This window comes from Puma concolor, chromosome E4 (assembly GCF_028749965.1).
Source record: "Puma concolor isolate L17-30 chromosome E4, mPumCon1.1.hap2, whole genome shotgun sequence".
Lineage (NCBI taxonomy): Eukaryota > Metazoa > Chordata > Mammalia > Carnivora > Felidae > Puma > Puma concolor.
The window spans coordinates 52,136,223-52,160,901 of record NC_141683.1 but is presented as its reverse complement, the minus strand read 5'-3'; the positions used below and the strand labels follow the sequence as shown (position 1 = coordinate 52,160,901).

General features: G+C 37.6%; 1 protein-coding gene and 1 pseudogene across 4 annotated transcripts in view; one reads left to right on the top strand and one right to left on the bottom strand.

Moving 5' to 3' along the window:
* The window catches only part of COP1 (COP1 E3 ubiquitin ligase), a 260,438-nt gene that overhangs the window by 199,984 nt on the left and 35,775 nt on the right, over positions 1–24,679 (bottom strand). For 3 of the 4 annotated variants that reach the window (XM_086694424.1, XM_025920949.2, XM_086694423.1), the window contains exons 3-6: positions 18,334–18,431; positions 12,517–12,593; positions 11,162–11,281; positions 3,112–3,180 (exon numbers count right to left, since the gene is read on the bottom strand). In XM_086694424.1, coding sequence (XP_086550550.1) covers positions 3,112–3,180; positions 11,162–11,281; positions 12,517–12,593; positions 18,334–18,431 — 364 coding nt within the window. The remainder of the gene's footprint in view (positions 1–3,111; positions 3,181–11,161; positions 11,282–12,516; positions 12,594–18,333; positions 18,432–24,679) is intronic. The other variant, XM_086694422.1, reaches the window with a different exon arrangement.
* On the top strand, positions 5,447–6,336 carry LOC112857912 (dnaJ homolog subfamily A member 1 pseudogene; annotated as a pseudogene).

Sequence of the window (24,679 nt, the reverse complement as noted above, 5' to 3'; positions counted from 1 at the left end):
GGAGAAATTTATGAAATTCAATCAAAGTAACTGATAAATTTTTAAAGTCTATTGACATAGCACTAAATTTTCAAATGTTTTAAACTTTGTTAACCTTGCTCCTCAGTGTCTCTTACATAATTAAACCTGAAATATTCAAAGCATGGGCACAACAACAACAAACAAAGAAAACCAAAATGTAGTAATAACAATATAATCAATGCACAAAATAGATATCAATATCCAGAAGTACTTAGAACTAGTGCACTTCATAGTTAAATTGCCCACAGTAAGAAAATATGGTTCAAAATGGAAAAAGAAATCATTCAATCACAAAGATCAATCTAAAGTCAAACCATAAAATTCTACAGTACAATTAACCCAGACATTTAATTGCAAAAACACAGAAACACAGATACTAAGAGCTATGGATCAAAAGTGGTATCCTAGAAGGTACTATTAGAGGCCCTCAACCACCACATCCGAGAGAGGAAAAATTACAATCACAAGGATGAATTATTTACTAGAAAATAATTTTCTGTTGTTCTCTCCCATTTCTGAACATCCTGTCATAGCTTTAGTTCCAAATTATCTTTTCAAGGATGTTTCTACAGCAAACACAGAAATACTGAATTTGCCCGTGACAGAGGGCAGATTTATTTTCTGATCAATATGATAAAAATAATATCTCCCTGCAGGGCAAAGACTAGATACGTTTGCCAGAGACCCCTTTAAAAGCCTGGGATTTCTCAAACTCGGGGTTCCTTTGTTGTTACATAAATACACTGTATGTGCAGCATTCGCCTAAGCACATCTCTACGACACCCTGGTGAGACTTGAGGTTCAGAGAAAACATATAAACATGAAGCAGGTGCACCAGATGTGCCCACAATAAAATCCTCTATCTCCAGCCCAGAAGTCTCCTGTAACTGACAGCACAAATGAAAGTGTTAACAGGCTAACTTGTGAGATTGCTAGTAAGGTAATAATCTCAGGATCTTCACAGTTTTTTTAGAGTTATATACTGTATCCTTTTATTACCTGAGACATTTTAAAATCTAACAATTTTGTTGCAAGCATTAACAGACCCCTAGAAAAGCAGTGAAAAACCAGGGTCTAATAAAAACCTTAAATAATTCAGGACACAGGGACTCCTGGGTGACTCAGTAGGTTAAGCGTCTGACTTCAGCTCAGGTCATGATCTCATGGCTCGTGAGTTCGAGCCCCACACCAGGCTCTGTGCTGACAACTCAGAGCCTGGAGCCTGCTTTGGATTCTGTGTCTCCCTCTCTCTCTGCCCCTCCCTGGCTCACACTTTGCCTCTTTCTCAAAAATAAATAAACATTAAAACAAAAACTTTTAATAATAATTCATGACACAGATAATGACCAGCCGTTTACTTAACCCTCAGACACCCTCATGTTTGGACTGCACACTTAATTGAGTCATTTACTCATTCATTATCACGTAATTCCTCATGTACTTAATCCCATGTTCAATGAGTTTAAAGTCCAAGGCAGAAAGAAGTGTATGTATGAAACTACTGCAAAACAATTTCGCATTCTGTCTTAAAAAGTTGGGAGGTATGTATGCGATATGAAAAACTATCACTTTTCCAAAGAATTTTCTATAGCAAAAAGACATTGAGTGTACATATTAAAGTAATAATTTCATTTCCATATATCATAAAATTTTCAGTTTTGCTACACAACGTGTGGTCCAAGGACCAACAACATCATCACCTGAAGCTTCCTAGAAATGCAGACTATGGGGCTCCAAAACACACCCCCAACCAGAACCTGGATTCTAACTATCTTCAGGTGATTCTTATGCAGATCAAAGTTTAAGTAGCCACCAAAAGAAAAAAGAGAGGAATAAATTTTAAATTTATAATGAAAATGTTTTTGTTAATAGACATATTAAAACCACAATTATTAGCTCAGTAAAGCTTAAGTTTAAGAAAACAAGTGAAAAACCAGATAAAGAATATTTAGCTATCAACAGTATCATTGTACAGGAAAATCCAATTGGAACAAAGTAAGAAAAAGTAAAAACAGATATCACGAATAATCGAAACAAGGAAACATCAAACTAAGATAATGTAAGGTTCTGACAACACACACTAACCATACTTCATCACAATAAAAACATCTCTCTTTAGTTTCAAAAACAGATGGCCTAGAACTGAGCACATAATAGACATTACATGTATTTTCTAGGTGAATAAAAAAATCTTACTTAGAAATCTTAAAATAAAAATATAAGAGATTTGAGGACAGTTCAGAATTTAAATGTAGAACTCCTTTTTGAAGTTATATTGGCATTCTCCCCATAATACAGAATTTTGCCTTTGATTTTCCCATATTTTGTACAAGTGTGAAATGATTGAAGAATTTTATAAATGTCAAATGAAAAAAATCCTGATTATAAGATTATTAATAAAAAATTACCTTTTAGCTATCCTGCATGACATACTTTCCACGTTCCAAATAGGCAGCTATGTTTTTGCCTGTTTTTCCCCCCAGCATACATTTCTGCCATAAGAAAAATACCTAAGACTTTATTATCTAAAGTTCCAAAGTTCTCTTTTCAGGGTGTCATTTGATAATTCTATTTTCTGTTCTTTAGAGCTTTGAGGTAAGTCACTGTATTCAATCCTACAGAAAACTTTTCAGTACATCTCCAAAAAGGGATTTTTAAAGTACCAATTTGTAGGGGTACCTGAAGGCTCAGTCAGTTAAGCATCCGACTCTTGATCTTGGCCCAGGCCACGATCTCAAGATTCATGGGATCGAGCCCCACGTAGCCTGCTTGGGACTCTCTCTCTCTCCCTCTCTCTATGCCCCTCCCCTGCTCACGTGCTCTCTCAAAATAAATAAACATTAAAAAATAATGATAAAGTATCCAAAAAAAGTAAAAAAGAATAAAAATGTTTTAAAAATAATAACAAAGTACCAAGTTCTAAAGGTAAAAGTTAAAATAACAAAGCATAAGGAAACTGCCTACAACTCAAAAGCCTTTTTTAAATGTTTAAATAAACTTTTGAGCATGAAATGCCTTTACAAAAATGGGCAATAATAGGAATAGTCAACAGTAAATGAAACTTTATGTAAAACATACAAAATAATATACCTCTCTCTTATTTCTTCTTGCAACCTTGAGGAATTCCATAAGGATCTGTAGTTGGGCTGCATGTGATTCCTATAACAGAAAATTATAATTGTTCTTTTAAAAACATGACTATGAGTTCAAAGTTTTCTTTAACACTGCAGTATAACCAGTATGAAACAACTTCATGCATCCATTTAAATCAGCCTATAACTTCTATTAATCAGTTTTCTCATTTACTAACTGGCATTTTTAAAAAGAAGCCATTTCCCCAAAACTAAAACTCATTTTAAGAAACAGGGGTTTTAAATCACACTTCTCATCTACCATACTGAAAAAACTGCTTACATAAAATGGCAATTCTGTTATCTGCCCTAGCATTCTCTTCCAACCAAACTAAGAGAACATCAAGACAAAAATCATAGTGGATTCAACATAGTTCCTGGAAACTAAAATCACTTTCTCCAAAGGCAGAATAATATTTGGGAAGGAATTCATACCTTTTAGAAATGACACTTACTATTTGTGGCTATTACCTACTCACACAAATGTGAGAATATATGTCCATAGAGAATTTCAGTCAAAAATCAGACATTTAAGAACAAATATTTTAATATAATCAAATGAAGGAAGAGGTAAATAATCTGAATTGTTAAGTGAAACAAACATGTAATAGATAAAAGATAATTATAAGCTTGACAGTTTCTGGGTATAAAATATAAAACTGCAAATATTTATCTGTTACTGTTAAAATTCACACAAAGAAACAAGGAATTCTAGGTGAAACTGATGAATGAATATATGTAAAAAGAGCATCAAAAGCTAAAAATGGAATGAGATAGTTTATTAACAAAGGTAACTCTAATTTCTTATATATTTCAAAAGAAGAATAAAGACCAGAAAATCATTTCCAAATCAAACAAAAATAAATAACAAAAAATAATAAAACTTTCATTTACCTTGTTATGCAACAGAATTGTCTGGGGGCATTTGTTAAAACAAATAGGGACAATTATATTTGATTCTGTTACTCTAGAAAATATTCCAAGAACCTTTGTTTCTCAAGTCTCCAGGGACGTCTGGATGGCTGTTAGTAAGGCAACCTACTTGATTTCGGCCATGATCGCAGGGTCTTGGGATTGAGCCTTGCACCCAGCTCTGCATTGAGTGTGGAGCCTGCTTAAGATTCTCTCTCCCTCTCCCCCTCCCCGCCTCTCTAAAATAAAATAAATAAATAAAACCAAGTCCCCAGATGATAAGAATAAGCCAGTCAAAATTTGACAAATCCCTAAATATTATACATATCACAAAAAGGTATGGCCACCCACTCCCAGAGTCTATCCCCTATGAGGAGAGGGTTCTTCATATTTTATTTTTTTTTTTTTTTTTTTTTTTTTTAAATTTTTTTTTTCAACGTTTATTTATTTTTGGGACAGAGAGAGACATAGCATGAACGGGGGAGGGGCAGAGAGAGAGGGAGACACAGAATCGGAAACAGGCTCCAGGCTCTGAGCTATCAGCCCAGAGCCCGACGCGGGGCTCGAACTCACGGACCGCGAGATCGTGACCTGGCTGAAGTCGGACGCTTAACCGACTGCGCCACCCAGGCGCCCCGGGTTCTTCATATTTTAAAGGGTAAAAGGCAAAACAGATCAATGAAATGTTTAAGTCAAGACAATAAGGACAAGGGAGAACAAATATAAAGAAGCAATCACATTAGGATATTCTGATTAACATAACTGAATTAATGTCTCACAAGTGAATAAATTTTTAAAACATAGTATCATGAAAATTTTAAAGTGAATACCACTGCAAAACAAAGTGGTATTTACTAAACCTTAGACACATTCCTGAAAAGTTGAACTATCACACAGAACAAACTCATCAAGGCTCTGTGCCCCAACAATGATGACAAATACCCTTCTGCACCCTTCTTAGGACTTTTTTATACCGATTATCTATAAATGGAGCCTGCTTGAGACTCTGTCTCTCCTAGTCTCTCTCTGCCCCTCCCCTGCTCACGCTCTCTTTCTCTTTCTCAAGATAGAAAACTAGCTCTGCAAAAGAATGTGATTTGCAACAAATATGAAGGCTGAGGTTGTAGGAAAGGAGTGGCACAATGCTGTCCCAATTACCAACATACTGGGATGCAAGTAAGAATCCGTCAGATAGGGAGCACCTGGGTGGCTCAGTCAGTTGAGCTCCCAACTCTGGATTTCGGCTCAGCTCATGGTCTCAAGGGGCTCACGTCATGATCTCAAGGTTCGTGGGATTGGACTCTATGCTGACAGCATGGAACCTGCTTGGAATTTTCTCTCTCCCTCTTTCTCTGTCCCTCCCCTGCTCACTCCTGCTCACAGGCTCTCTCAAAATAAAAAAATAAACTTTTTAAACAGAAAGAAATAAAGTTTTTTTTCACCAGATGGGACCTGGAATGGCTCAACAAATTCAATCTGTGTGCACAGAGTGCTAGGACCATGGGAAAGGGATCAGACCTAAAGACAGATGTAAAAGCTGCAATGGGAGGATGATAGTTCAAGAAAAGAAGATTCTAGAAGTTCATATTGACAAAGGCATGAAAGATGGTCAGAAGATAACATTCCATGGTGAAGGAGACCAAGAATCAAGACTGGAACCAGAAGATATCATCACTGTTTTAGATCAGAAGGACCATGCTGTTTTCACTGGACAAGGAGATTTTTTCATATGTATGGATATACAGCTGGTTGAAGCACTGTGTGGCTTTCAAAAGACAATATCTACTCTTGACAACTGAACCACCGTCATCACCTCTCATTCCACGTGAGATTGTCAAGCATGGAGATATCAAGGGTGTGCTAAATGAAGGCATGCCAATTTATCATAGACCATATGAAAAAAGGTCACCTAATCATCACATTTAAGGTAAACTTTCCTGAGAAAGGCTTTTTCTCTCCTGACAAACTCTCTATAATGGAAAAACTCCTACCTGAGAGGAAGGAAGTAGTAGAGACAGATGAATTGGACCAGGTAGAACTGGTGGACTTTGATCCAAATCAGAAAGATGGCACCATTACAATGGAGAAGCACATGAGGATGATGAACGTCCTCCTGGGGGTGATGCTCAGTGTCAGACCTCTTAACAGGGCTGGTGAATAACACTATTGGCATGCTCTACACAGTAGCGAGTAAGTGAAGGACCACAATCATAGCTCACTACTTCCTGTTGTTTTTAATATTCAACTATAGTACTGTTTTAAAAGTTAAATGAAGAGGGGCACCTGGGTGGCTCAGTCGGTTGAGCGTCCGACTTCAGCTCAGGTCATGATCTCAAAGTTTGTGGGTTCAAGCCCCACAACAGGCTCCGTGCTGACCGCTTGCTCAGAGCCTGGAGCCTGCTTCAGATTCTGTGTCTCCTTCTCTCTCTGCCCTTCCCCTGCTCATCTTTGTCTGTTTCTCAAAAATAAATAAATGTAAAAAAAAAAAATTTTTTTTAAGTTAAATGAAGAATAAACTCAAATATAAAAGCTCTGACTTTGCTGTATGTATGATGACTTCAGTGTACAAGGTAAATCTGTTTAGCACTTGTTAAAACTACTTTTTAACCCCCCCCCCCCCCCCCAGCATTTGTTAGGCCATACCTTGTAACTGATTTCAGTTCTATGTACATGAAACAGATTAGACTAAAATGCTAAGTGTATGTATTGACTTCAGTGTATGACCAAGCTATGAAGGTAAGACTTGTAATTAATTGGTAATCAAAGAACTTGATTTGTAGAAGTGTTGTCTGTAGTTATATTAAGTGGGATTCAATATGATGCCTCTGCATTTATTCTATTGCCTGAACAGTTACTTGAAAAAGGTATGCTATGTAATCTGGCCTCTGGTTCCAGTGATAGAAAGGACACCTTTCTAAAGAAGGAGTTTACTGCTGCTTGAGGGCCTGCACTCGTACAATGGCATTCCCTTCTGCTGTGCCATCTTTTTCTTTTTTAATATATATACACACATATATATATCTCAGTTCGGATTAAGCTTTTTTTCCCTTCTCTTTGGACCATGATAAGCTTCAGAATAATGACTTCGGCAGCAGGGAAACTTAGAGTGAGGAGACATTCATGGAGAAGTTAATTTCCATGTATGAGATAGGAAGGTGTCACTTTAAACCATGTAACTAATGCTCCAAGTAACTAATTTAATGTTGCTAGTATAGCAAATTACAATGAATAGCTTTAATTGTAGGTTTAAAAGTCATGTTCGCAAGCTTAAATCTGGATATCAGAATTAAGCAATTCTTGAAATGTATGAATGTTTCCTTAATATACTGATTACAAAGCAAAAATAAACAAAATGAATACTCAAAAAGTTTGCTTTGGTGGGGGGGGGGCAAAATTAGCCTACATAAAAATATCCTCTGTGTCCATCAATGGATGAATGGATAAAGAAGATGTGGTATATATATATACAATGGAGTATTACTCGGCAATAAAAAAGAATGAAATCTTGCCATCTGCAACTACATGGATGGAACTAGAGAGTATTATGCTAAGCAAAATTAGTCAGAGAAAGACAAACATCATATGACCTCACTCATATGAGGACTTTAAGACACAAAACAGATGAACGTAAGGGAAGGGAAGCAAAAATAATATAAAAACAGGGAGGGGGACAAAACAGAAGAGACTCTTCAATATGGAGAACAAACAGAGGGTTACTGGAGGGGTTATGGGAGACAGGATGGGCTAAATGGGTAAGGAGCATTAAGGAATCTCCTCCTGAAATCAACTGTTGCACTATATACTAACTAATTTGGATGTAAATTTAAAAAGTAAAATAAAATAATAAAAATTAAAAAATAAAAATTTCCTCTGTTACCACCTAATAAAGCTTAAAAAAAAGATTCAAAGGAATCCAACTATTTCCAAGTAACTTAACTTGTGTCAGAACAAAGCTCAGGAGTGTATAAAGTAACAGGAAAAAAACCAGCACTAAACAAAATGAAATTTACAATTCCTGGCATCCAATCAAAAAATTAATAGTGTCCAACACTTAATTTTGGCTCAGGTCATGGTCTTGATCAAGCCCCACATCAGGCTCTACGCTGACAGCCAATAACTGACAAATCGTCAGGGAAATGTAAATCAAAAGCATTATGAGATATCACCTTATACCTGATACAATGGCTATTATCAAAAGGGGAAGAGCTAACAAATGCTGGTGAGGATGTCAAGAAAAGGGAGCCCCCGTGCACTAGTGGTGAGAATGTGAACTGGTACAACCACTGTGGCAAACAACAGTATGGAGGCTTCCCAAAAATTGAAAATAGTCATGTGGCTTTTCACCACATATCTGTTGGAAGGCTTCTAGGTACACAGGCAGCACCATGGCTACATGGCTTCCCTGGTGCACTTGGCCTTCAGATATATAAGGCACTGTGTCCCAGGTACCTGGAGATAAAAACTGTGATGGAGCAAATCCCTGAAATACAGAAGGACCAGTCTCACTGCAAGCTACTGAAACCTCTCTGCACAAGGTGGCTGACAGGCACCAAAGGACCAATTCAAACACCTCATTGCTGGAGGCATAAGGAAACCCTTGGGAGGGCAGTTCTGAAAAGAAGTTCACGTTAAGAATCCTCCCTCACTTTTCAAAACAAAAGCAAAAGCAAAACAAAGCCAATGCTGGAGACAGAGGTGCTGGGCAATGAGATGGGCAGCCTGGCCACCATCTCTGAACCTTGAATGAAACTTCTGGGCATTCTTAAGGAAAATAAAATTGGAAACAGAACTACCATATGATTCAGTAATCCTACCTCTCAGTATTTATCCAAACAAATGAATCCCTATGCTGAAGAGGCATCTGAACCCCCATGTATACTACAGCATTATTTACAATAGCCAAGAAACGGAAACATCCTAAGCGTCTGCAACCAGAATGGATAAAGACATGGCTATATATACAAAATGGAATACTAGTCAGCCATGAGAATAAAAGAGATATTACCACTTGCAACAACATGAATGGACCTTGAGGGCATTATGCTACGTGAAGAAAGTCTGACAGAGAAAGTCAAGTACTGTATTGATCTCACTTACATGTGGAATCTTAAAATCCACCATACTCATAGAAATCAGATTTGTACTAACTAGAAATGGCAGGGCAGGGGGGAGGGGGTTGGATGAAGGCGATCAATAGGTACAAACTTCCAGTTATAAGATAAATAAGTACTGAGGATGTAATATACAACATGATGACTACAGTCAACACCACTGTATGGTGTATTTGAAAACTGCTAAAAGAGTAAATCCTAAAAAATTTTCATCACAAAAAAAAACCTTTTTTTTTCTTTTTTTTCTCTTCTTTATTTCTCCTGTATCTATATGAGATAATGGATGTTACTAAACTTACTGTGGTAATCACTGCACAATACATGTATGTCAAGACATTATGCTGTATACCTTAAGCTTATACAGTGTTATATGTCAATCATATCTCAATAAAACTAAAAGAAAATAAATAAATAAAAGATAAAGCCTCCTCTTCTAAAAACACAGGAGAAATTCCTGCCAGTCCTGTGCCCCAAAAAGACACAGCAATGGAGAACCATTCTGGTAAGCACAACCTCAGCTATTCCCTCGTCCTACTAAAAGACTCCCATTCTATCAGATGCAATCCAGATCTAAGCTATGTTAATAAAGAATCCACCCACAGAATTTTTTAAACCGAAACTGGAAAGGAAAGCCCCTTTTCTTTCAGAACAGAAATACAAATGAAGAAAGTACAAGTGACTATATTACCCACCATGTGATAAGAATCTGAGAAAAGGAAATCAGACCTGTCCCAAAGAAACAGACATGAAAAGCACCAAAGATCCAACAACATTCAAGTGACTGATCTCATTTCCTTATAGTCTCCAGAGAAGCTATGGTTCCAATCTTCCCCATCTTTGGTTGTTAAACTCTTCCTTTTCATATATGTCAGCTACTCACTCACTTACTTTACCCCTCCTTTTCATTTAAGCTAGGTCACGGGGACTCTGCTCCTGCTAAGGTGCGAGTTGCTCCTAATGGATCATATTCCATTCTTGACTAATACACGCAAAATCACATTTTACATTGCTTATGTTTACATAAAATAAATGCAATTTTACATTTATTTACTTTCATTAGATGAAACAGCATATATATAGTTCCAGTTCCCATCTTTCTATAAATTATTTAAGCCATAGACTACAGCTGCCACCAACGGACACCTGCTGAAAGGATTTTATATAGATAAAAATAGTATCTATTTTCTCTTCTAAATTTCATATGTGAAGAAGGGAAGATATGGCAAGGAATATATTAGAAAAAAATGACCAATATAATTGTTTTCCATTAAAATGAAGCTGTATTTTCTCACGTCTTTCTTATCACTCAGTTTTTCTTAATATAAACTGGACAGTGCAAGTAAGTTGTATATAAGAACTCTGTCTTGGGGCACCTGGGTGGCTCAATCAGTTAAGCGTCTGACTCTTGCTTTCCACTCAGGTCATGATCTCATGGTTCATGAGACTGAGCCCCACGTTGGGCTCTGGGCTGACAGCAAGGGGCCTGCTTAAGATTCTCTCTCTTCCACTCTCTTTGCTCCTCCCCTGCTTGCTGTCTCAAAGTAAACAAATTTTTAAAAAAAGAAGAAGGGCGCCTGGGTGGCTCAGTCAGTGTGGCATCTGACTCTTGATTTTGGCTCAGGTCATGATCTCACGGTCGTGGTGGGATCCAGCACCACATCGAGCTCCACACTGAGCATGGAGCCTGCTTGGGATTCTGTGTCCCTCTCTCTCTCTGCCCCTCTTCCCCACTCATGCTCGCTCGCTCGCTCTCTCTCTCTCAAAATAAATAAATATTTTAAAAAAGAAAAAAAAAAGACATCTGTCTTTTCTTTTACTTGGAAAGGGGGAATTTGTTAGAAGTGATACCTTGAGCATGCTCTTACAGAATAAAATTGAATGAACTGAGTGGCAGACACTACCCTATTATTTTTAAGCATTTCTAGATCTTTCTCAATGCAATAAAGAACACCAGTTAAAATTTTTTAAAGTTCAGCTAACACTTACTGCTTCCAGCTGTTTCTTCTTCTGCACTAGTAATTCCAACATGAGGTTGACATTAGCCAAATCAAGGTTATCTTGGTCAGTTCCCAACAAATCCTGAAATATTTGCCACCTGTGGCCATTCTAAAAATGAAGAAAAGAACCATAGCAACTTCAAGAAGATTGTTTCAGAGAGTCTAAAACAAATGCTTAACTGCTACTTCCTAATATGTTTATGACATAGATATAAAAAATATACTTTAATATTCTAACCTACTCCTTCCAAGCAAGTGGCTCCTAGCCTTCTAATCCTAAATTAAACACTACTTCTCCCTTAAACGAATTTAGGTAACAGATACAAAAGTAATATTCAAGACAAATATTAAGTGGGCACAGCTAACAGTAGAATTCCCTTCAAAATAAGTGCTTGGATTTTGGATGCCTTGGTGGCTCTGTCGACTGTCCAACTCTTGATTTCTGCCCAGGTCATGATCTCATGGTTCATGGGATAAAGCCCTGTGTTGGGTTCTGTACTGGGAGTGTGGACCCTGCTTGGGATTCTCTCTCCCAATCTCTGCCCCACCCCCTCCTCAAAATAAGTAAAATAAACTTTTATAAATAAATAAATAAGTGCTTGGATTTTAATTATCTGTCTAGCCATATTTTCAACTTTGTACTTGGTAAGTTATTAATTTAAGCTCACTTCCCTCAATAAGTTTGGGACTGATCCTCTTAAATTCAGAATTTTCCAATAGTTTTTCCAAATTACCAACCACAGTTTCACCCTGCCACATAATCCTCTAAATGTCATGTGTTACAAGCCAACATGACTCAGTGTGATCCCACAAGACCATTCAAAAGATAATCACTAAATTTTGGACAATGCAGTTAACAAAGTTCTTTATTAAATAGAATAAACTTAAAACAAATCTCCTTTAAAAAAAAAATCAATGATATACTAAGCTTTGATATGTAATTAATATTATGGCACCTGGGTGGCTCAGTTGTTAAGCATGTGACTCTGGCTCAGGTCATGATCTCACAGGGTTCTTGAGTTCAAGTCCCACATCGGGTGAGCTCGAGTCCTGTTTCAGGTGAGCCCTGCTTCCTTCTTTCTTTCTTTCTTTCTTTCTTTCTTTCTTTCTTTCTTTCTTTCTCTCTCTCTCTCTCTCCCTCCCTCTCTCTCTCCCCCTCCCTCCCTTCCCCCCTCCCTCTGCCCCTCCTGAGATTCTCTCTTTCTCTCTCTCTCTCTCTGCCACTTGCTCACTTGCGCACTCTTTCTCTCAAAAAAAAAAAAAAAATTTTTTTTAATTAATTTTAAAACATCAGAAACAACAAATTGAAATTTATTAAAAATAGTAATAAGAGTTGAAACATACGGTGCTACTCACTGAGTGGTCCAATTTGAACCTCTTTTCCTCAAATCTTTGGTTCTGTTTGAGAATGAGCTCATTCACTGAAAAGAGAAACAAAACAAAAAGTACAATTTGGATTATTGTTAAACGCATCACCTAAGTGTTCTGTTTATATGGGTTCAATTCTCAATTTAAAAAGCCCCCAAATTAAAAAGATGCTAAGCAGAAAATGCTAGGGTTTTCATTTTATATTGAATTTGAAACAGTTTTGCCACAGCTACTACCACAACAGCTATTATCACTACCACTACTGCCTTAGGAGAATTGTTTAGAATATATGCTTTCTTGTATGTATCTCAATGACACTATCGGCACCTGGAGGGAGACAATTCTTCACTGTATTAGACCATCCCATCCTCCACACGGTACCTGATTGATTCTATGAAGTAGGCACTAACCATTTTTATTTGTTCTTCTTTCTGTTTGTTACTTTCCTATAAATACCAAGGCAGACACTGTCAGTTACCTATCAAAAACCATCCTCCCCCCTCTTTTTTAAATAACAACATAATTTTCTCCGAAGTGTCAGGCTGCCATATGCTTTCAGAAAAGCCAGGTCCCACCCCAACCCAGTGACTGGAAATCTGGAAGTGCTTCGAGCCATCTTGCAGTCTTGGGGCGGGGGCGGGGGGGAGCTAGTCAAAGAACCAATGGGGACAGAGGAACAGAAAGAGAGAACTTGATACTATCACTGAACCACTGAATTAACCAATTCTACAAATTCTTTTTTTCTGTCTTTAACAGCCAACTGATAATAACAAACAAAAACAACAAAAACCTGATAAAGAAAAAGAAATTAGCACTAAGCCAGTTTAGCACTAGTCTAACACTTTAATTTATAGACATTATCCTATGGGTCATTCTCCCCATTTTAGAGATAAGAAAATTAGAGAAAGCATCAGGAACTCATTCATGGTAACACATATGATATAAGAGAATTGGGATATGAATCCAACTATCTAATATTTCCCACTATACCACAATCCAACAATTAATATTTCTTTTTTTTTTTAAATTTCTTTTAATGTTTTATTTATTTTTGAGAGAGAGAGTGCGAGCAGGAGAAGGGCAGAGAGAGAGAGAGAGAGAGAGAGAGAGAGACAGAATCGGAAGCAGACTCCATGCTCCAAGCTGACAGCACAGAGCCTGATGCGGGGCTCGAACTCACAAACCATGAGATCATGACCTGAGCCGAACTCAATGCTCAACTGACTGAGCCCCCCAGGCGCCCCTCTTTTTTTTTTTTTTTATTAACGATTAATATTTCTGAACAAACCAGAGAGGTATCAAGCCCACACTAATAATCCACACTTCAATGATAAGTAAGACTCAATCTAAGACTCAAGCAACTCTGAGTAGGAAGACAAATGTGTATGGTGCAGGAGTTGTAACATAATGTGATAATTGGTACTATCGCTGAAACAGCCTTACACGGAACACAGGACAAGGAGGAATCGAAGTGTAAATGAGTAGGCTACACATAGAAAGTGACATTAGAATTGGGCCACAACATGCACAGAGATTCGCTAAGCAGAAAAAGAAGTGGAAAAGAATTCAGATAACGGTGTGAGAAAGAGGGGGGAAAGTCATTAAAGACCAGGAGATAAAATGACTTAAAATCACTATGCTGACACACAGGGTCATAGTGATTCTGTTAATGATTAATGGACTACAAACTAAGGCTGGAAATGTAGACAGATGGCAGACTGATTCTGAAGAGCCTAGGATGTATCTCACAAAGTTACTATTATAAACCAGGGAAGAGAAAGGAAAGCTTGAAATAATGCAGTGGGAATAAAGAGAAGTACATGAATAAGAGTTTAATGTTTCAGTAACAGAATCATCCATTTGAATAAAAACTGTGACTTAAATTGTAATACTTTGTGTGTATACTACATTGCATTTTACTGAGAAATCTTGTATACCACTTAACTTGAAGGATATTCTATATCCATAATTATACTTCTCTGGATCCTTAAAACGGCCACAGTACTACGAACAGACAACGCACTTCTATTGCTAACACTTTCATTCTAGCAACTATCTTTTTAGAAGCAAGAGAGTATAGTTAAAGTGCACAATTTTAAGACTGACTACTTAGGACCAAATTCCAATTCTACCAATATGACTGTGTAACTTTACACAAGTTACTCAACTTCTCTGTGCCTTAGTTTCCTCGCCTGAAGAATGAGTAGGGCAACAACTCACAGGACTGAAAATTAAATGAGTTGGTTTACACAAAACACTTAGGACACTGCTTAGCAGTAGTAAGGATGTTAATATACTTTATTTACTTTTTCTTTCCTTTTCTTAATTTAAATTTTAGTTAACATACAGCACAATATTGGTTTCAGGGATAGATTCTAGTCATTCATCACTTACATACAACACCCAGTGCTCATCACAAGTGCCCTTCTTAGTTATTTACTTTCCTTTCAAGTAAGGATTTTAAACGTAACACTGATGTTGTCCCTTCAAAGTATAATAAAGTCATTCATAAAGGAGGTAAGAAAATTCAATTTACAAATTTTATATACAGAGGGGAGAGATGAGGCAGGAAGCTGGAGAGAGATTTCACACCATGGATGGATAGGGGGAGCCAGAGAGCAAGTCTTGGCAGGAGTGGAAGACAGCAACAGATGGGGCAATAGGTCAGGACAGGGACAGGAAGACTTCACCTCACAGGAGCCTCTCAATGACAGGAGAAAGCAAGCTCTCAAGAGCAAGTAGGATGGAAAGAATAGTGAATGTGTTGGAGGAGGAAAGGTAGAAGGAGGGAATTAAATGGAATGCTATTAAAGGTAGAAGAAGAGATGGGGGAAGGAAAGTCAGAAGAAAAAGGGTCTAACAGTGTAGTGTTTAGGGCAGGAAAGGCAAAATCAAGGTACCTGTCTTGACAAAAAAGTGTATAATGATAATGACCAGAAGGCCAAATCCTTCTTGAGTGTTTGGCTTCCAATTCTTTGCTTTCATTAAAATTGAAGAAAGGACTTGTTAACTAATAGAGCATTAAGTTTCTTTTTGAGGATAAATCAAAATGCTTTCTTTCTTAATTTCTTAATTCAGAACAAGGTCAAAAAACTGAGTGACATTACTGTTATCAAAATTCCTTCACTCCCCATCAACTTATTTATGTAAGCAAAGTTTCCCAATACTTACACTTGAAAAAGAAAAAATTTTAAACTTACATCATGTTATATGTCCATTATATATTAATTTTTTTAAAAAACTATGATGATCCTGGGGTGCCTGAGTGGCTCAGTCGGTTAAGCGTCTGACTCTTGACTTCGGCTCAGGTCATGATCTCCCAGTTCACCACTTTGAGCCCTGCATCAGGCTCTGCAGTGACAGCGCAGAGCCTGCCTATGATTCCATTTCCCATTCTCTCTGCCCCTCCCCCACTGGGGTGCTCTGTCTCTCTCTCTCTCTCTCAAATTAAACTTTAAAAAATAAAGAGATAAAAGTTTTACTTTTAAATAACCATATTTACAATACTCCTAAAGTTACATCCTTTACAACCACTTATATTAAAAAAAAACTGAGGATTCTAATTTTATTTTTTTTTGTTTATTTATTTATTTATTTATTTATTTATTTATTTATTTTTTATAAATTTTTTTTTTCAACGTTTATTTATTTTTGGGACAGAGAGAGACAGAGCATGAACGGGGGAGGGGCAGAGAGAGAGGGAGACACAGAATCCGAAACAGGCTCCAGGCTCTGAGCCATCAGCCCAGAGCCTGACGCGGGGCTCGAACTCACGGACCGCGAGATCGTGACCTGGCTGAAGTCCGACGCTTAACCAACTGCGCCACCCAGGCGCCCCTTTAATGTTTATTTTTGAGAGACAGTGTGAGCGGGAGAGGGGCAGCGAGAGAGGCAGACACAGAATGTGAAGCAGGCTCCAGGCTCTGGGCTGTCAGTACAGAGCCTGACATGGGCTCAAACTCACTAACCACGAGATCATGACCTGAGTCAAAGTTGGACGCTTAACCGAATGAGCCACCCAGGCACCCCAAGGATGCGAATTTTAAACGTGGGATCAATGTACGAGGAAGAATATCATTTTTCAGAATTTTCATACAGATCACCCAGACAAAAAATTTTAAAAACCACTGCTATAGAAAATGTCTACCACAACTTTTCACCCATGAAGTAAATGCACAGTAATAAAAATGAAGGGTCCTGGGGCGCCAGGGTGGCTCAGTCAGTTAAACATCCAACTTCGGCTCAGGTCATTATCTTGCGGTTCATGGGTTCAAGCCCCATGTCAGGCTCTGTGCTGACAGCTCAGAGCCTAGAACCTGCTTCAGATTCTGTCTCCCTCTCTCTCTGCCCCTCCCCTAATCTCACTCTCTCTCTCAAAAATAAACATTTTTTAAAAACCTTAATAAAAAAAAAAATAAAGGGTTGTAACCTATCAATAAAAAAGGTGCAAGAGGTGCCTGGGTGGCCTAGTCAGTTAAGCGTCCAACTCCTGATTTCAGCTCAGGTCATGATCCCAGGATTGTGGGATCAAGGCCCAAGTCAGACCCCATGCTGAGCGCAGAACCTGCTTAACATTCTCTCCCTCCCTCTCCTTCTCTCTCTCCCTGTCTCTCACTGGGCACCTGAGTGGCTCAGCTGGTAAAGCTTTGACACTCGATTTTGGGCTCTCAGGTCATGATCTCATGGTTCTTGGGATCGAGCCCTGCTTTGGGCTTAGCACTGAAAGCACAGAGCCTGCTTGGAATTCTCTCTCTCCCTCTCTCTCTGCCCTTCTCCCCCAATTCTGTCTCTCAAAATAAAAATTTAGAAAAAAAAGATTCTCTCTCTCCTTCTGCTCCTCTCCCCCATGTGCACACACTCTCTCTCTCTCTCTCTAAAATAAAACAAAACAAATATTCCCATTATCCAAAACCAAAATTTATCCATAAAAAGAGAAGGTTAAAACCTAATCATCACCAAGATAATTTCTAGCTTAGAAAATCAGTAATTGTGACTTCACTATTCACTGGATACATGTGAGGATATACTTAATACGTGAAATCACTTTCTAACTAACACAGTACTATATTTTAAAATTCCTTCCATACTAGTATACAGTGCTCTATTTAGAAATTCACATAACTTTTGGACTCATTAAAGAATATTGCCTGAAAATCCTAGTAAATGCCAAAATTGTCAGAACATTATATTTCTTTCTGTATTTAACCATTCCAAAAGAAGTGTTCCAAAGTTGTAACAACTGATAGAAAAGTGATTCTAGAAACCCACATAGCAGCATCAATCCATGTTTCCAGGTTCAGGGACAAAGGATTCTGCTTCGTAGGACTTTCACTTCCCTTCTGCCTAACCTAGCCCATAAAGTACAGTCCTGCAGAGTATCCTACTGCTCAGTATTTCTTCTTTTCCTAAGTTCCTTCTGCAAGTTCTTTCCTCCCCAGACTCTCACTTCTGCCCCAGAATCACAAACAGCAGGAATGCACAGCACTGTATAAAGATACAGTTGTTCTGGACCTCTGGCATTCCCCTTTAGCCTTACATTCTGTCCAGCCATCTATGTAAGAAATAAGAGTTTTGTCAATTTTTCTTTTTTTATGACAATTAAAAATACTAAAATATAGAACTGACAACACACGGTATGGAAAATACACCAGAACCCAAGGAAGGCTGAGGAAAGCACCCAGGTGACAGGAGAGAGACTCACTTTACCTCTAAACGGTTTTCTAACAAATTAGTGCCAACAACACTTTGGGGCTAAAATATTTTTACAAGTAAAGAATCATTCCAGAGACTCACCCAAGAAATTAGGATACAGATGGTCAATATTATCCACAACATAGTTACACTTGGGACATCTATTATTATCCTCCAAACTCTGATGAATACACTTGTAGCTATTAGCAGAAAAAAAATAAAATAGGTTTCATTAAATCAGTGAAGAATTAATAAAACTGGTCACAGAATAATGTCTATTAGTCTTCTATTTCTCATTTAAAACAAGTAATGTTATCAAATTTATTTCAGCTTATATTTTTTCATAATAAAGACATATAGGGCATTTTTTAGATAATAGTACACAAAAGTTGTTTAAAAATGAACTTGAATAACAAGTCTACTGGATATGGAATGTTTAAAAATGTACTAACTTTCAAGTTTATGCAATTTAAATGTTATATAACAAACAATACCAAGAAAAGCAAATGCCTATGATTTAGTTAAGCAAATAAACCATTCATGTTCTTGTAGTGCTGATAACCTTAATACAAAAAGAGCACATTCAAATAAAAAAAGAAAATAAGAGAAAAACATAAAAATCAGTAAGAAACATTAGTCAATAAGTAGTGAATAAGCATGAGAAAATCACCACCTTCAGTAGAATAAAAAAATCGATTTTAAATTATATATTAGTTTTTACCAAACAGAATGGAAAAATAAAGAAAATATGGTCAAAATTAAGGAGCACATGTAAATATAAACAACCTTGAGGCGCCTGGGTGGCTCAGTCGGTTGAGTGTCCGACTTTGGTTCAGGTCATGATCTCACGGTTTGTGAGTTCAAGCCCCACGTTGGGTTCTCTGCCCTGTGCCAACAGCTCAGAGCCTGGAGTCTGCTTCAGATTCTGTGTCTCCCTCTCTCTCTCTCTCTGCCCCTCCCCTGCTTGCACTCTGTCTCTCTCTCAAGAACAAATAAACATTAAAAAAAAAAAAAAAAAAAGAATTGTTAAACAACCTCATGTACTGATGAAGGAAATCTAAGTATCACATTTCCAGAAGCCAAGTAGTATGGAAAACCTTACGGATGCACATCTCCTTTGATGTAATGATTTTATTTCTAGGAGTTTATCCTAAGGAAATGAGCAGAGGTATATACACAGAAAAGTGTCTAAGATTATCTGTAAATAGCAATAAACTAGAAGCAACCAAAACACTAGGACTAAATTGACTAGTTTTGTAAACATCAATCCAATGCAATACATATGAAAAAAACCATATTGCAATACATAATATGCCATGAAAAATAAATAACTATTAATATTTATACCTAGAGAAATAAGATTACAAGAAATTTTTCCTTCCTTACATTATGCATTTCTGTAATGTTTGACTTTTTACAATTGTCTTATTATAATACACTTTTTAAATACTGCTCTACTAAACCACAGAGAAATACCAAACTGACGTGAAAAAAAATTCACTAGGGGCGCCTCGGTGGCTCAGCTGGTTAAGTGTCCAACTTCGGCTCAGGTCATGATCTCAGAGTTTATGAATTCGAGCCCCACATCGGGCTCTGTGCTGACAGCTCAGAGCCTGGAGCTGCTTCGGATTCTGTGTCTCCTTCTCTCTCTGCCCTTCCCCCACTTGTGCTCTGTCTCTCTCTGATTCTCAAAAATAAATAAATATGAAAAAAAAAATTTTAACAGAAGTTACTATATCAGTTTCTACTGACTAAAAATCTCTAACATAGTGCATACAGTACAATCTCATTTCTATTTTTAAAAACTGAATATGTGTACATTTAAAATAAACCAAAAAAGACATTCATCATTATGTTAATAATATATGCCTCTGGATCATATAATTATAGGAAATTTTTTCTTTGTAGATGTTTACCAGTGTCTATAGTAAAACAGTACTGCTTCTAACCTTTTCTAATCAGAAAAAAATTATTTGTAAGAAATTCTAAGGGTGATTAGAAAGATGATTCCTAAAAAGATAGCACCTCTTTTATTCTGTATTCACATTACTATAAATTTTTAATTTTTATATCTTACTTCACTCTACCTTATCAAAACAGAAACCTACATCCATTAGGTTTCTCTGTTCTAATTATCAACTACTTTCTCATCTCCCATTTATTACTTCCAAGATAAGTAAAAAGAAGACATCCTAGGGAATTAATGTAGCAGTGGTCTTAGGCCCAACACAAGGACCTAAAGATCAGAGTAAACGGCTGGCACATAAGAGGCACTCAAATACATACTAAATAATATGCACAGTATTCCAGAAATAATATCACCTCTTGCAACTATGACAAGGCTAGGATTACTGTATTAGCACAAGATAGGCTGCATATCTGCCAGAAAGTTTCCTACATGGAAATTTCAATGAAAGAAATAATATACTAAATGTTTAGAAGCATAAAGCAAATATGCAATTACAATATATTAAGATTCCATGTTCACAACATGAAAACATTTATAGTCTACTTAGGGAAAACAGAAATGAGTTAATATTACCAGAAAATATTCCCACATGGCAAGATTTTACTCTTAAAAAAATCTGCAAGTTGAAAAAAACCAAGTCATGAAGTAGAGTATCTGGGAAGGTATTAAAGATGAGATAAGGGGTTGACAGATAAGCAGAAGTCCATTTTGGGTTTTACCAAATGATAGAAATGAGCAAATATGACAAGTAGAACAAGCTGAGTTGTTAACCCAGTGAAAGAGGTTGTCAATATTCCTGAAATTATCCCAGAATCCAACAGAATGTCCTCCTCTCCTCTCTTCAGCATCCTAATCCTGTCCCTTGTTAGTAGGTTTACTACCACACTCCTAGAAGAAAAACCAGACTAGGACACAGCCAGAAGGAACTGACCTCAGAAGCAAAAGTTCAACCAACTTTTCCACACTGCACTGAAAATATCCATCTATGCTATAAAACGAAAATGCATCAAATTACATACCACAGTATAAGCTGACACGACAACAAAATGAATCAAGTTTACCATATAGCATATACTGCCTCACTACCACCCCAGATGGATCTGCCCTACTCTGAGAAACAGTAACTATCTTATTTTGTACTCATCTCTGTGTGTGTGTGTGTGTGTGTGTGTGTGTGTGTGTGTGTGTTTGTACTATTCATTCATTAAAAGCAAAATTTTGTTTTAATTCATCTGTCCTTCAATGTCTAGCACAATATCCTCTTAGAGTTGGAACTAAATAAATACTGAATGCATGAAAAAACTAACTCTACTTCGCCATCACCAGCACAGATGCAGTATTTTGGAATCCAAAAGAAGCATAAGTATCTCGACTAGTGATCAAAATAAGGAGAATAGAAGGATATATACCTGGGTCTACCTGAGAAGTTTTCAAAAGCTACTCACACTGCAACTGTTAAAAATAAGAATTCAGGGAGCGCATGGGTGGCTCAGTCACTTAAGCATCTGACTTCGGCTCAGGTCAGAATCTCACAGTTTGTAAGTTCAAGCCCCACATCGGGCTCTCTCTGTCAGTGCCAAGCCCATTTCAGATCCTCTATCCCCCTCTCTGCCCCTCCCCCACTCTCTCTCTCAAAAACATTTAAAATAATAATTATGATGATGATGATGATGATGATGATGATTATTCAGGGGGCACCTAGGTGGCTCAATCGGTTAAGCATCCAACTCGTGGACATCCAATCGTAGGATGGACCCCTACACTGAGCTTCCCACTGAGCGTGGAGCTTGCTTAGGGTATTCTCTTTCTCTCTCCCTCTGCCCCTCTGCCCCACTCATGCTCTCACTCTCTAAAATATAAACTGGGGCAACTGGGCGGCTCAGTAAGTTAAGTGTCCAACGTCAGCTGAGGTCATGATCTCGCAGTTGGTGGCTTCGAGCCTCAAATCAGGTTCTGTGTTGACAGCTAGAGCCTTGAGCCTTCTTGGGATTCTGTGTCTCCCCCTCTCTCTGCCCTCCCCTGCTTGTACTCCGTCTCTCTCTCTCTCATTCTGTTTCTCTCGCAAAAATAAACTATAATTAACTAATTAATTCCGTGCTAGGGTGTGCTGACATAAATGGGTGTCTATGTCCTCTACTAAGCGTATTTCTGATAATGAAGAATGAGTATTTTGAAGTTTTGCCCTTTGCAACAACATGGATAGACCCAGAGGATTTTATACTAAGTGAATTAAATCAAAGAAAGAGAAATACGACATGATTGCACTTATATGTGGAATCTAAAAAACAAAACCAAAGAACAATCAAACAAACAGAAACAGACTCCTATAAATACAAAGAACAAACTGGCAGTTGCCAGAAGGGAGAGGGATGGGCAAAATAGGTGAAGAGGATTCAAAGGTACAAACCTCCAGTAATAAAATAAGTAAGTCATGGAGATGAAAAGAACAGCATAGGGAATACAGTCATAACATTATAATAACATTGTATGATGACAGCTGGTAACTACACTTATTGTGGTGAGTACTGAATAATGTAGAGAATTATTGAATCACTATGTTGCACACATGAAACTAATATAACAATGTCAACTATACTTTAGTAATTTTTTTAAAATGAGTATTTCTCGGGGCGCCTGAGTGGCTCAGTCGGTGAAACATCTGACTTCGGCTCAGGTCATGATCTCATGGTTTGTGGGTTTGAGCCCCGCATCGGGCTCTGTGCTGACAGCTCAGAGCCTGGAGCCTGCTTCTGATTCTGGGTTTCCCTCTCTCTCTGCCCTTCCCCTGCTCATGCTGTCTCTCTCTGTCTCTCAAAAATAAATATTTAAAATTTTTTTTGTCTAATAAAATGAGCATTTCTCTATAGATGTATGATTACTATTTATTAAGTATATACCTATCTATAAGATATAAATATACTTGTTTTTTTAAACTTTTGGAGCATAATTTTTATTTGGGAACAGCCTCTAATGTACAGAAAACTATGCCACTTTAACCATACAAAGACCTCTTCAAATGTTTTCTCAAGCCCTCTATTCATCTACCCCTAACACACACAAACTTTCTGGTTTCTCTTCATTTTTCTGTAAGTAATTGTAGACACTAGGGTAAATGGAGCCCTTATCATAAATATCTTTTTCTCTCTGTAAATAGGGATGAGTACATACAGAAAAAAATCAGAGTAATTTTTTAATAAATCTGTTATTCTACGAATAATCAGAAAATTCTCAAAAAAAAAAGGGGGGGGGACTATAAAAACATCAAGGACAAATCAGTACCAGTCGTCATATATAATAACCAGGTATAAATAAAGAGTAGGAGCACCTGGGTGGCTCAGCCAGTGGAGTGTCTGACTCTTTTGATTCCGGCTTAGGTCATGATCCCAAGATCATGGGGATTGAGCCCCACGTCAGGCTCCACACTGAGCATGGAACCTGCTTAAGATCTTCTCTCTCTCCCTCTGCCCCCTCCCCCACTCTCTCTTTCTCTAAAATGAGAGGCGCCTGGGTGGCTCAGTCGGTTAAGCACCCAACTTCAGCTCAGGTCATGATCTCACGGTCCATGAATTCGAGCCCCATGTAGGGCTCTGTGCTGACAGCTCAGAGCCTAGAGCCTGTGCCAGATTCTGTGTCTCCCTCTCCCTCTGCCCCTCCCCCACCTAAATGCACACACGTGCTCTCTCTCTCAAAAATAAACATTAAAAAAAATTTTTTTTAATAAATAAAATGAAAAAAAAAAAAAGACTAACAAGAAGATGCAAAATGATGGATTAGTCAAAAGTCCCAAAAAACAAGCAGATATGCTGAAAGATGACAACACTGAGAAATGCTATTATAATTACTTTGTAATAAAATGAAACAGTAAATCAGAACTTGGTAGACATGAGGTCTGAGAAGCAAGGTGCAGAGGACAAGCTGGAGGCACCAAAGAAAGGGAGCAAACCTTATCTCTACATCACAAAGAAGCCAGATTTCTTTCATTATACAATTAAGTTTGGTTAGACAACAGCTAATAACAGACTGACTGTCAAGCGGGAATAGTGTCTCCATCCTGTTACTAGGAAAGAGTTACCATTTATGAGTGGGATAAAGGATAAACAGTTCATATGGTCCAATCTGATTTAGTGTTAATAATTTGGACGAAGTCTGGAAACAGCAATACCGCTTGGCTCCAGATTACCAGCCAAGGTTAAGTTAGCAAGGAGTTGATCCAACAGGCTAGTGTTAATGATTGAAGTTCCACCACATTACATGATAGAATAGGATAAATAATGAGCTTTTGCTTTAAATAAAAGTACAAAATGCCTTACAGTTTCGTAACCCTGACAACAGGACTGCCGGCCTCCAAGTTTCCTAGTTCCTGCCAACCTTATAGTCTCTATTCTACCAAAACCTGTTCTCTGGTAGGTATTTTAAAACACCTTCATATCAGGTTACAACAACTTGAGTTATAACAAGGATCTAAACTTAAAACGATTT